General features: G+C 41.3%; 1 protein-coding gene across 1 annotated transcript in view; it reads right to left on the reverse strand.

Annotated features, from left to right (window-relative positions):
* Positions 1 to 8,460: 8,460 nt before the first annotated feature.
* The window catches only part of nos1 (nitric oxide synthase 1 (neuronal)), a 53,537-nt gene continuing 48,878 nt past the window's right edge, over positions 8,461 to 13,119 (reverse strand). Inside the window, exons 24-27 of the mRNA XM_050050636.1 lie at positions 12,698 to 12,819; positions 12,265 to 12,413; positions 10,380 to 10,574; positions 8,461 to 8,583 (exon numbers count right to left, since the gene is read on the reverse strand). Of these exons, the coding sequence (XP_049906593.1) occupies positions 8,461 to 8,583; positions 10,380 to 10,574; positions 12,265 to 12,413; positions 12,698 to 12,819 (589 nt within the window). The remainder of the gene's footprint in view (positions 8,584 to 10,379; positions 10,575 to 12,264; positions 12,414 to 12,697; positions 12,820 to 13,119) is intronic.

Consider the following 13,119-nt stretch of genomic DNA (forward strand, 5'->3'; position numbering starts at 1 on the left):
TTACAGCAGCAGGAAGAGGAGGGAGGGGAAGCAAATGGCTTGTTTGTGGCGACTCTGTTTTTCAGGGGCAAAACTCTGTATCAACATCTAAATCTGACCTTCAAACTAAAACGCTCCAACCTTAAACAAGTCCTACTGCGGGAACAAACCTTTCCAGCCTGGCTTCTTTCTCATATAAACAAGAAAAACAAACCAAGCAAATGTGTTGACATATTCTGTAAATGTTTCTCTTTATTTGTAAGTAAATGCAAAGTCCTTGCAGTTGATGCATTAAAATGGAATATCCTCAATCAATTACACAACAAAGGTCATTATAGCAGAGGCTGATTGGATCAGAGTTGTTCATAGCAGCAGCGATATGCAAACACAGAAAAAGAAACCCCCTCTAGAATGTTTTATCATCCCAAGGCCTGCGAGAAAGGCCAGACAACCTCACAATACAGTCTCACTGACTGACACAGTGCTGGTAAATAGACAGAGCTTTTTAAATATGAACAGGAGAGAGAAGATCACCATGCACTGATTTAATGCTGCTGTTTTAATCCCATACCTAAAGGATATGAGAGACACCGTAGAATAGGCCTTTTTTTGTTCTTTTTAAATCAAGCAGAATCATAGTGCTCATTTACATAATCAAAATACATTCTTAGAAAAGATCAAAGTGGTACTCTTTATATTTTATACTTTGTCTTTGAATATATATCTATAGAAGCTATATATAGAAGCTATATCTGGTATCAATTGTTTTCCTGCTGCACATTTTACATCACAGACATTTTCTTGACGGCTCTCATTCCGATTAAACTAAATCCTTTTAAACAAATTATACAGAGGAGACATTCATCCAGAATGAACAACAGTGGGGAACACTGGGGATCACCCATTTTCTCCCGGCAGTAGAAACAGTTGATCGAGAAAATAAAACAAACCCCCAAAGAACCAAACATATTCTGCTGTGAGGGACGTTTGAAAATCACATTAAGATCCGTTAATCATGCTAACAGTAATCTTTAATTTGAATCAGACAAAGAAAGGGAACAAACAAGCTGACAAGAAAAGCCACAGGTTACCGCAGAGAGGGTGATCAATAAACAACGTGGCCCCTGCACAAATATATTCGAAGTACAACCCTGACTCATTGGAAAGCAGCAAATGACCACAGCGGCAGTGTGATTGCCTCTTGTCCCTGAATGAAAAACTTCACTGGAACTTATCACAATAGAACTGAACTGCTGAGATCAAGAAACTTAAAGCCATGTGGGCAGTTTCCTGTTACCAAAACACCATCTGTAAGATCTGCAGGCTCGTGTGACTCACACAACAAGAAGTTCATGCTTATTTTAAAATCTGACCAGTTTGACAAGGTAACAGGCAACAAGCAGAATAACCATGTAACAACGTACACTTGAGCACATGCATGGTTTACACCCACTCGTATAGAGATGCACACACTTACAGTAGGATGGTTTCTATGGCACACACACACACACACACACACACACATGCGCGCACACACTCATGCATGCTGATGCTACTGAGCAGGTGTCAGGTCACAGTGAAAGGGTGGCGTATGAGCCGTAGGGTTGTGCACAATCATGCAGAGAGACAAAAGAAAGAATGAATGTGCTGCATGTAGGCAGAGGCAGAGAGTTAATGTAAGGCAAGAGGCAGAGGAGTAATGATGCTGATAAATGCCAATTTTAAAAGCTCGATAGCTGTCAGAAATGATCTGGGCAGCACGGGGTGATAAAAGACATCTTTTTGCATTACTTAACAAGGTTTTGTTACAGAGATGTGTCACTTAAAGGAATTGTTTGACAAAGTAAGATGAAAAAATCTATACTGCTGTCATGTTTGTACAGTAAATGTGACGCTACAGCCAGGAGCCTTGGACTGGAAACAGGGGAAACAGCTAGCTTGGCTTTGTACAAATAGAAATAAAGCTCACTAATTAACACGGACCATTTGGGGCCAGAAGCAGTGACTTTCTGCTCCCAGCCAAGAAAAATCCAGCACAGTCTTTTTCAACAGCTTAAACAAACAAATATTATAACGTGTCAATATTTCAGGTGCTGATAAGTGGACTTGGATTTGTTCCGACCACTCAAAGCACTTTTACACAACATGCCACATTCACACACACTGATGGCACACTTATCAGGAAAAATTTGGGGTTAAGTATGTTGCCCAAGGTCACCTCAACATGCGAACTGAAGGAGCCGAGATCAAACCACATACAACCTGCTCTACTTCCTGAGCCACAGTTGTTATGCTAAGCGAAGGCTGCATTCAGACTGACTTTAGCCCTGCATTTAAAAACATAGCACTCTTATTCATTCCAATGGAGCCTGTCCAGTGACAGCCAAGGGGCCAACGCAATGTTTTGGGCAAAAATATGCAGGGTCGCCCAAAAAGTTGAACCAGGCTTTACTTTTGCTGCAACGCAACCACAGACTGTAATGAAAAGTGAAGCCAATGCAAAGTGCTCTAAAGCTGCATTCTTTCTAATGGCCAGCTGGGGGCGACTCCACTGGCTGCAAAAACAACTCGGATTGTACAGAGGTCTCTGTAAAAATGACCAAACTTCTCATTTGATTTATTACCTCAGTAAACACTTTGGTCTTAGTTGCTACTCTTAAGTATTCTTTAAATACAACCTGATGTTCATTAGGTGAATTATGGTCCCATTTAGAGTAAAATAAATGATTAAGCAGGGTATGCTTTAGTGCGATGCTAGCTTGTGTTGACAAGTCACTACCACGGTGACCTGGCAATCAGGATAGAGGCGTAAACTACTTTGGGGTGTTGTCAGTGTTTTCAAATTTATGAAAGTGACATGTTTGTCGTCTAAAAATGTCTTGTTAGGTGTTGGCAGGGCTTTGGCTCAGAAGGAATTGGTGACTCTAAATTGTCCGTAGGTGTGAATGTGAGCATGAATGGTTGTCTGTCTCTATGTGTCAGCCCTGTGATAGTCTGACGACCTGTCCAGGGTGTACACTACCTCTCGCACAATGTCAGCTGGGATAGGCTCCAGCACCAAGCACGGCCCCTAACAGGTTAAGCAGTTGTTAGGTGTTCAGCTGGGGCGGCTATGACTCAGAAGGTAGAGTGGGTCGTCCACCAATCAGAAGATCGGCAGTTTGAGCACCAGCTCCTCCAGTCTGCATGTCAAGTATCCTTGGGCGAGATACTGAACCCCAAATTGCTCTCAATGGCTGCTCCATCAGTGTGTGAGTGTTTGTGAATGTGACATGTAGTGTAAAAGCGCTTTGATTGGAGACCAGAAAAGTGCTATACAGTATATATACATCACAGTTAACATGAACTACAGATGCACCTTGCTAACCAAGCTAGCTAGCTAGCCCTAGATGGTAACTCAGTGACTTCTGCATGGTGTAGCCGGGAGCCAGGCGCAGTCAGGTTACTGGACTGGGTGGGCATACAGAGTTTCCTCGGGTTCTTAGTCAAATCCACTCCTCACTCCTCCGCAGCCCCACCCTCTCATCCAAATATGGTCACCTCTAGCTCCAACAAACTAAGATGACACTTCCGAACAGTAGCCCACAAACCAATGGGTGGCGTCATAGTGGCTACGTTCACTTCTTTTTTGCAGTCTTTGAATGCAACACTTCATCTTGACAAATTATAACATAAGACAACTTCCCAGAGTTGTTAAACCCTATCTCATAGTATTATAAACGTAGTAGTTTTGCGTTTATTTCCTTCAGATTCACGGCTCTGTTACTCAAACTGGACATCCTGGATGGTATTTCATGTCTCACCGCTACATGAAACAACACGCCCCCATCAACGCAACCTCTTGCATTGTTTTAACACAGGGCTCTTTCAGTCTGGACGCCTGCTAACTGGCTGCTGGCTGTAGCTTTATATTTACCGTACAGACATGAGGGTGGTATCAAAATTTTCTCTTTTCAGAGATTGAACATACCCCCCCCCCCCCCAAAAAAATCCCTTTAATTTATAACTACTGATAAAAGCTTTGAATAAATATCCACAGTTAAAAAAAATAATTTTTCAAAACAAGGTCCCTCCACCATGATTTTATGATTTAACATATGAGTTTTCTGTTATCATAGTCAACACATCAATAGTTAGATATTTTAAAATCTAAGAAAAAGTTAACAGAATATTTTATTTTCCATTAATTAGAGTTCATCTTAATAAGCACTGGTTCAAACTGCTTTTTTAGTGGCTGCTCTGCACATTCCTATGCAGCTGCTGTGGGTTGTGCAAGCACCAGCTGGGACACATAACATTATGGTGTTAGGGAGAGAATGGACAGGCCACTAAAAAGAGAGCTGGCACGGAGGCTGATGCATTTTGATGGACTGCCAGTGAAGAGCTAGATAATATGTTAGTCGAGGCTGTGACAAAATCGCTGTTTTCATAATTCAGGGCGACCTGTCAACACGACAAATTTGCTCACAAAAATAAAATCCATCTCTCAGTTTTTCTATCTGCATGCCTGTACATCTTTCAGTTATCTCTGCCCTTTTGAACTTCTCCTGAAACTACAGCCTTTGATAAAAACAAAACAAAAAAACAGCCTAAGTAGATTTAACCAGCCCTGAATCTTTCCTGAAACATAAAGTCGACTTAATTCATACTTCAGAAGTGTCTGTGAGTTTGTTATCAATGCCACACGTTTCCTCATAAATATAAAACCTCAATAAAAGCCTTTTAACTGTAACAACAACACAGAGTATATTATATTTCTTGAGTATATTCTTGTCTTGGTCATGCATTCACAATGAGGCAGGTCATTACACTAGGTGCACACATTATGAATCAAAAATGATCAATTTATAATTTTTGGAAGTATCATCAACGAGCAAAACAGATTCTCAGAGAACAGAACATTTCCAACTTGCTACAGACAAAATTGCAGAGCCCAACAGAAACATTAAAGTGGTATAAAAAAAGAAGAAGAAAGAAACCCATCTTTTTTTTTTTACAGTACAAAAATTGGCACAGTATTTTTTTAACCAGCGTTGCTGTGTCCTCCAGACTGGTTGTTGTCAGAAAGCCCCCGATTCACAGACCTACGAGCAGAAAACCCTAAGAGAGGGAGGACAGCAGGAGAGACAGAAAGACAGACAGAGAGAGCAACAGAGACATGGAAAAAGAGATGTTACAGTCATTACTCATCCAGCGAACAGCGGCTTTGATGGCTAAATGTGAAATTCAAGTGACAATCCACACAGGAGCCATCGTCTGTGATGCATTATGTTGGTGCTTAATGAGCCATAGTGAATATGTAGGGCCCTTGTTTGGCTCTCATGGCAAGGGTATATGAAGTGTCTAATCTTGAATGTGCACAAATGACGACGGAAACAAAAACAGATATGGAACAGACCCACTCGCTTTCACTCTAATCCTGTTAGTTTAAAGGCCCTTCTCCGCGGGTTTCCATGGTTACGGGCTGTGTTTTCATCTGAAACAAGGGGTGATAACACATCGGCGTCACCAACAACTACAGGTTGCAGATTAGAGTTGGACTACTTATACAATTGTAATCTCACTGGCTGAGATAAATCTAAACGGGGCTGTGCCAAAACACTTCTTTCTAAAATATGAGCTAACTAGCTGGCAAATCTGAGTGGCAAAGAAGATGAATAAATAAGAAAACACATGACAGATCACAAGCATCCCACGCAGTTCAGTGGCGTTGCAGACAAGTCAAGTGAATGATCCTGGTTTTATGTGTTGCGTGCACACACTAGACATTACCATACCTCCTGGAATCAGAGGAAAATAGACTTGCAGTCAATGCACGAAGGAGGGAATACAATTATGTATGAATGAAGGGAGGGATAAATGAATGTGTGTTATTTTCTGGTTTCATTTGGTGAATGAGGTTCAATTTTTTTTTTTCAAACAGAAATGTGATCCATGACTCTGAGTCAGCAGGTTACCTAAATGGCTTACAAAATTAGCTAAAGGCAAGTATAGCTACTTGAAAGGTTCTATGCCTGAGGTCTCAAACTCTAATTAACAGGCAGCGACTGGCCGGGCTGCTGTTTGAATACTCAGCAAGGGACTTTATTCACATCTGAAATCTTAAAACTACTGTTACAAAGACAGACAATCCTATTTAAATAAATAAAATCAAAATTTGAAGCCCATAAAAGAACTGGACCAGAGAACAAAGACATCTTTAACCAAAATATTAATGTTGCACAGTTAAACGTATTCAATTCAATTCAATAGAACTTTATTTATTGTACAAGAGAATGCTCCAGATTATGGTAACAACATTTTAATGTTCACAACCAGCAACAGCCACTGGGTTCCCGGGGTCAGGGTTCATGGGCCCAGTTTTAAAAACAATACAGTATTAAATATCTGGCAAAATATACAAATATAAAAGACAGGAAGTGATTTCTAGGAGCTAAAGCAAAACCAGTGCCTAATAGAGTAATAATAGGAGTACGATAAGTACAAGGGTTTCTAAAAATGAACTAAAATGGTGGTGACAAAGCAGACCGTGCCTGATAATCAATGTTATATTGTCTATGATAATGAGAAGTAGCAGCGGTGGGCAATATATCAGTATATTGATATCAGGATATGGAACTAGATATTGTATTAGATTTTGGATATTATAATATAAGTGGTGTCTTTTACTGGTTTTAAAAGCTGCATTTTAGTAAAACGATGTAATTTCCTGAACTAACCAGACTCTTCTAGTTATTCTATTGTTCACCTTTACCCACTTAGTCATTATATCCACTAGGAATGACCCAAGTACCCGGATGAAATGAGTACCGGGCAGATAATGTAATTTTTATGAGTACCATATAATCCAAGTAACGTGTCTATATCTGTACTCATGATGATGGAAAATTCTCATTCGGGTAGCTCTTTTACATCTCGTTTCGTATGTGTACGGAGACGAGGCAACCGTAAGTCATTCCTATGGGAACGAATGGACTCCTCCCCTCTGTAATATTTCGGTCTGGAATTTGCCTTGAGTACGTTAAACAAATTGAACTTTTGCAGTGGATTTCGAGACTGTATGACAGTGTGCTAGCTTGGCTAACAGGCTGCTACCTCGCTTGTTTATCTAGACTTAACACATTGTGAATCTGAGTAATGTTATTCTATTAAAATATGGTTATACATAATATACAGTCAGATTCCAAACTACTGGATGGCTAAACAATTTACAAAATTAGCGTCTCCCCCAATGGCTACAAGCAGTTTCTATCAGGTTTCTAACCACCCATAACAAAATGCACTTCTTTGTGTTGGACACTAGAGGCATCATCCATATATTTATGGATCTACGGACACCGGTCACATTCGTAAGTGGAAACGAGGTGTTAATCTCTTGTTCCTGTGATAAAAAATGATCCGAAGCTCAATTCTGAGATTGTTCTGATCAGGTTTAAAATATTAACTCAGGGCCTCACCCATTTCAGATTTAAACCACGCCCACTTCTGACTTAAACCCTGCCCATCCCTGCTAACTAAATTAATGATGATTATCAAAAATCTCATTGTGAAAATATTCTGTGAAACACCAACAGTCAACCGAATATTGCTGTAATATTGATATTGAGGTATTTGGTCAAAAATAAAGTGACACTTAATTTCCTTCATATCACCCAGCCCTAGTTAAATGTTAAGGCTAAATGCTAAATGTGAAATAAAGAGTTAATCTTCAAGCTCTGATTTTGCAGCCGTCCAACAAATTTACACAACTGCTCCGAAACAAAGGACTGGAGGAAAATGGAAAAAAAAGAAAGCGAGCCAGATGTAACAATGAGTTGGAAACATCTGGAGGGCCTAACAGACGCAGATCTCCCACTGAACTGTCAGCGTTCAAGTTACATTGTGGGTAATGATGCAACAATTTTTGACAAGGAAGATGCATGGAATAAAAAAGATGTCACTCTGGCTCTGCTGGCTCTGCTGCATTGTTTCTGATACTTAATTTCTAAGTCTCCATCGTGAGTTTGACAATGTCGTAGGAGTGCAACATTAACTCGATGAAGTGCTCTTTGAATGGTTCCAAGAGGATGATTCCTACTAATGATGGTGGCTCTGTGGATTCTGTTTAACACCACCATCCTATAAAATGTATCTCTCGACTAACATTTCATGTCAGTGTTTCAAGAACTAATGGAGGAAGTTTAACAGAAAGCTGTTTCTGGTTTCCTGACCTTCAACACCATCATGCAAAATATGTTTGTCTGCAAGAAATGTCAAAATCTGCTGGGCAGGTTGGTATGAAATTTACTGTGGTTGGCCTTTGTGCCATGCAAGAGCCATAATGTTAACACGCAAGATATCTCTTAATCTAATAATACTGCCATGAAAATAACTAGGCACAGATCTGCTTCATATAAAAGGGATTGTGCTTTTAGAACCTCAGTCTGCCATTAGGCAAAGACCTTCTATGGAATATGCAGAAAATTTGAAGACACAAACCACTTACTCATCCGAGTCCTTTTTGCTCTCCTCAATGTAGGCAATGGACTCTGAACGAAGCCGGTTGGTGACCTCATAGGTGCGCAGGGTGACACCAAAGATGTCCTCATGGTAGCGGTTCTCATCCTGGATACAATGGGAAGGTGAAAGTAGAGAGAGAAGGGAACAAAAATAAGAGATGGATGTTGTTTTGTATATGGTGAAAAGTCCTGCTCCAGTCACTGTTTTAAATATGAAATGACACTCTGAAAAGGGGCTGGAAGCAGATCTCCTCTTTCTCCCTCATCGAGAAATTCTGGATCTAGCCTTTGCCCCACCCACTAAGTTGATCAGTGAAATAGCAGTGCACATCAAGATGGCTAGCATTAGCTAGAGGAAACATTGGAGAGATTCAGCCATACATGTTTGAGCCTCAGTCAGACATAGACTGAGACGAGGAGTTGTGCACCAAAATTGGTAACTAGTTGGTGTGTCAGAATGATAAGTGTAGTTACCATCTTTTATTTATGTGGTTTGTTAGCTTGTTAGCTTGTTAGCTTGTCATAGGCACTGGCTGACACAGCATTAGTGGTTGTGAATCCACGATGCTACAGTTTATTCACATTGTCACATTATTATTATTATGTAATTATACAAACACATCGCTGCCATCGTTTTGGAAATAGTGAAACATAGCTCGCAACATACCAATACATAGCTACACCATGGATGTATAAAGAGAAGATGATACAGCATTGGAGGCGGGGCCCCGTTCATTTCTACGAACGTTCCTACAAAAGTTGGCTTTGTGCACCAAGCCAAAAAAGTGCAACTAATTAGGTGTAAAATTACATAGGTCCTCTGCATCATTGGGCCCCTAGAGCAGGCGTACTAGAGATTACAGACCTGCTGAGTCTCTATCATCCGGTTAAACCCACTGCCAACTTGAACGGGGATAAAATGATTTATGTGTGCAGCTCTAGACTTTTGAAATGTTATCGGACTGAATGGATCAAATCTTGATAGTGATAACGACTTTTTCCTAATGTAAGGCTATGAGTCCTAGGTCATTTTGGGCCCCATGGCATCATGTGAAAGACCTGTAAGCTGTAGTTACAGGGTTATGCCGCAATGTCAAATTGGCTTCCAAGTTTGGTGTGCTTCCACCTGGCTTGCAAGTTGACATGATTGGTTTCTTAGATGTTATGTATGAAACCCTGGTTGTCTGAATCCGTCTCGTAGCATTAAAAACATATGGACATGCTGAAAAGGATAAAAACTTTTTATCTTTGGAGTTCCTTTTTAGACACATGCTTTTGGTTTGTGTATTTTACATTTTGCTCGTCTACTCTAACTATACCACTATAGAATAATGAGACTTATTAACTGATTAAACATCTGTAGATGAACAGAGGCATCCTGACTGTGTTTACATGCCTGCAGTTATTGCATTTGACCAATTCACTGAACAGTACTGAAAAACAGCTCCTTAGTTCATTTGTATTCCACACAGGTAAGTGAGCTAATCGTGGGCTTGGTGACATGTGTCACTCTTCTATTTATAGCCTTTTTACCCTTGAGTTCACAAATGAAAACAAGCCAGTGGGGGTGTTTTTAACCTTCAATTTCACAGAAAGTTCTGACTCAACACGCCCTCTGTTTTTCAGCGTCATGCTTAGCACTCGATTACATACATTCACGCAAAGAAGCTGCCCTGTAGAACCTCGCCTGTTCAACTGGATGTTGATTGCATTGCTCAAGGGCACCTCTGCGATGGTGGAGAGCACTTCCTGTTCACAATTTTCACAGCTCATCTAGGTTTCAAAATCGTAACGCTCTCTTCCCTGACACTACTATCACTCCAAGCTGTTCAGTGGGTTTTAAAAGTGAACATCACAGTCACGATGTTGCACAGTGAGCTGCACTGTTTCCCTCTCCCTCACCCGCAGCTTGCTGATGAAGAAGCCAGCGTCCTCCAGGGTCATGTTGGCCTGCTGCTTGATGATTTGCTGGACAGTCTTGAGAACATCTCCAGCCATTGTAACATCCCCACACACGTAGATGTGTCCTCCCTCCTCCTTCAGGCACTGGTACACCGTCTCTGACAGCTGCTCGCGCAGTACATCCTGTACATATTTCTGACAGAGCGGCAGAGGAGGAATGATGAGTGTGCATGAAAAAGTCAAGTCTGAGAAAAGTAGGAAAGGAAACAATGTGAAAAACAGTCAGGAAACCTCTGACAGGTAAGGAATAAAAGAAAATGAAGTAGAATTTGAAAACTGCAAGCTGAAAACCTGATGGATATGTATGGAAATTTCTTTCTATATTTTATTTGTATGTGTCTGCTTCATTTGCTGTCTATCCTTGTAGCAATGATCTTCATTATCTGAGTATAAAGAGGACTTCGAGGACAGCAAAAAACCCAAACACTATTCATTTTAGCAGACACCCATTTAGTAAGACCAAATGTCTCCTCTTTTGTTCCTGAGATATGTCATTGAACAATGGCCAGAAAAGAACATTATGATGCCACAGTGAAGTTGACCTTTGACTTTTTGGATATATAATGTCATTGCCATCCATCCATCCATCCATCCATCCATCCATCCATCCATCCATCCATCCGCTTATCCGGGGCCAGGTCAGTGGGGCAGCAGACCAAGCAAAGCATCCCAGACTTCCCTCTCCCTGGCAACAATTTCCAGCTCCTCCTGGGGGACCCCAAGGCATTCCCAGGCCAGAGGAGAGATCTAATCCCTCCAGTGTGTTCTGGGTCTGCCCCGGGGCCTCCTACCAGTGGGATGTGCCTGGAACACCTCTAACAGGAGGCGCCCAGGAAGCATCCTGATCAGATGCCCGAACCACATCAACTGACCCCTTTCAACGCGATGGGGCTCACCAGTGAGTGTCTGGTGGCCGGACCTTGGGTCATGGGGTCTGGCCGGGCTCAGGCTGAATAGATAACATGGAGTGTCACCCTGTGGGCCCACCACCCACAGGGACAGGATTCAGGGTCTGGTGCATTGTGTGCTGGGCAGCAGGCAGGGGCAGGGCCCTGGGTGTGCTAATCCCTGGCATTGCAGAATGGCTAATGTCATTGCTTCATCATTATATTAGACAATTGTGTGAAAGTTTGTCATAATGTGCATGAATTCTTGAGTTGGCCATAAACATGTTTTGTGAGGTCACAGTGACCTTGACCTTCAACCATCACATTCTAATCAGTTTATTCTTGAGTCCCAGTGGATGTTTGTGCCATATTTGAGGAATTTCCCACACAGCCTTCTTGAGATATCATGTTTACAAAAATGAGACAGATGTGAGGTCACAGTGACTTTTGACCACCAAATTCTAAACAGTTCATTGTTGAGTGTAAGTGGACGTTTGTGCCAAATCTAATGAAATGACCTCAAGGTCTTGAGATATGGCATTCACAAGATGGAAACCGATGAGGTGACCTTGGCCTTTGACCCATGAGCACCAAAATGTAATCAGTTCATCATTAAGTCCAAGTAGGCGTTTTCTGCCAAATTTGAAGAAATTTCCTGAAGTTGTTCTTGAGATATCACATTCACAAGAACGGGACAGACGGACAAACCGAAAACATATTGCCTCTGGGAATAGCAGTCGCCGGCGTGGAGGCAAAAAAATTGTCACTTGGAAACAGATGATGTCAGCTGGCGTGAGCTTACCCCAGAATATAACCACAGCAGTTTTTATTCTGCCGTTTTGCTACTCTGTGATTATGTTTCAAACCCACACAGCAGTCCAAAAGAGATTTGTGACAAGCTGACTCATCCACAGCACAAGACGGTTTAGCACTTGTACCTTTGGTTTGCCGGGTTCTCTGGAATAGGCCGTGTAGAGCTCCTTGAACGCTTCTTTGTTCTTGGCCTGGATGGTCTCCTCTTTGTAGATGTGGTCCATCTCAGACTGCCGACAACCAAACACCAGGATCATGGGGTACGACTCAATTCCTAAAAGGTGACAAGGAAGGTTACTTTGTTGCTCTGAAGGCTGAAATTCTGCTGTTTTGTGTCTTATCTAAATCTCTGACAGGGATTTAATCTGAATTCCATTATTACCCAGAGGTGAATATGACAGCATCTTAACACGAAGAGTAAATTTAGTAGCTCGTCCTGGATATTCTTATAATCAGACATGAAATCGAAGATTCTGTCTGCAGGTGCATGTGCAGTGAAAATCCACTGTAAAGCCTTTTGTAATAAATACATCCCAAAGGAACGAGAAAGAAACCAACCGTTGTGTTCAAGGTCATACAGTCTCTGTTGCCAGAAGCTTCTGAATGGGGCGATACCTGTTCCTGGACCAACCAGGATACAAGGTACTTGGTTGTCTTTGGGAAGTTGGAATGATGGTGCACTAAAGTAACAGACAAGAATAAATAAATTAGGTGAAATGTCCCAAACGTGACCACAAAGCTTTTGAAACTCACTTACAGGAATAGTTTGATATTATGGGAAATTCGGTTATTTGCTTTCTTGCCAAGAGTTGGATGAGACGTGTGCATTTGCTGCATTTTTTCAGACATCATGACCACTGTCAGTCAGAAATGATGGAAAAAAATAATAGAACCTGAAAATTTTCCTGCTTTGCTGAAGTCACCATTACGGTAATCGTTATAAACAGATATCTGTATATGTACGCATAATCTGCAGGGCT

Source organism: Epinephelus moara, chromosome 8 (assembly GCF_006386435.1).
Source record: "Epinephelus moara isolate mb chromosome 8, YSFRI_EMoa_1.0, whole genome shotgun sequence".
In the NCBI taxonomy this organism is placed as follows: Eukaryota; Metazoa; Chordata; class Actinopteri; order Perciformes; family Serranidae; genus Epinephelus; species Epinephelus moara.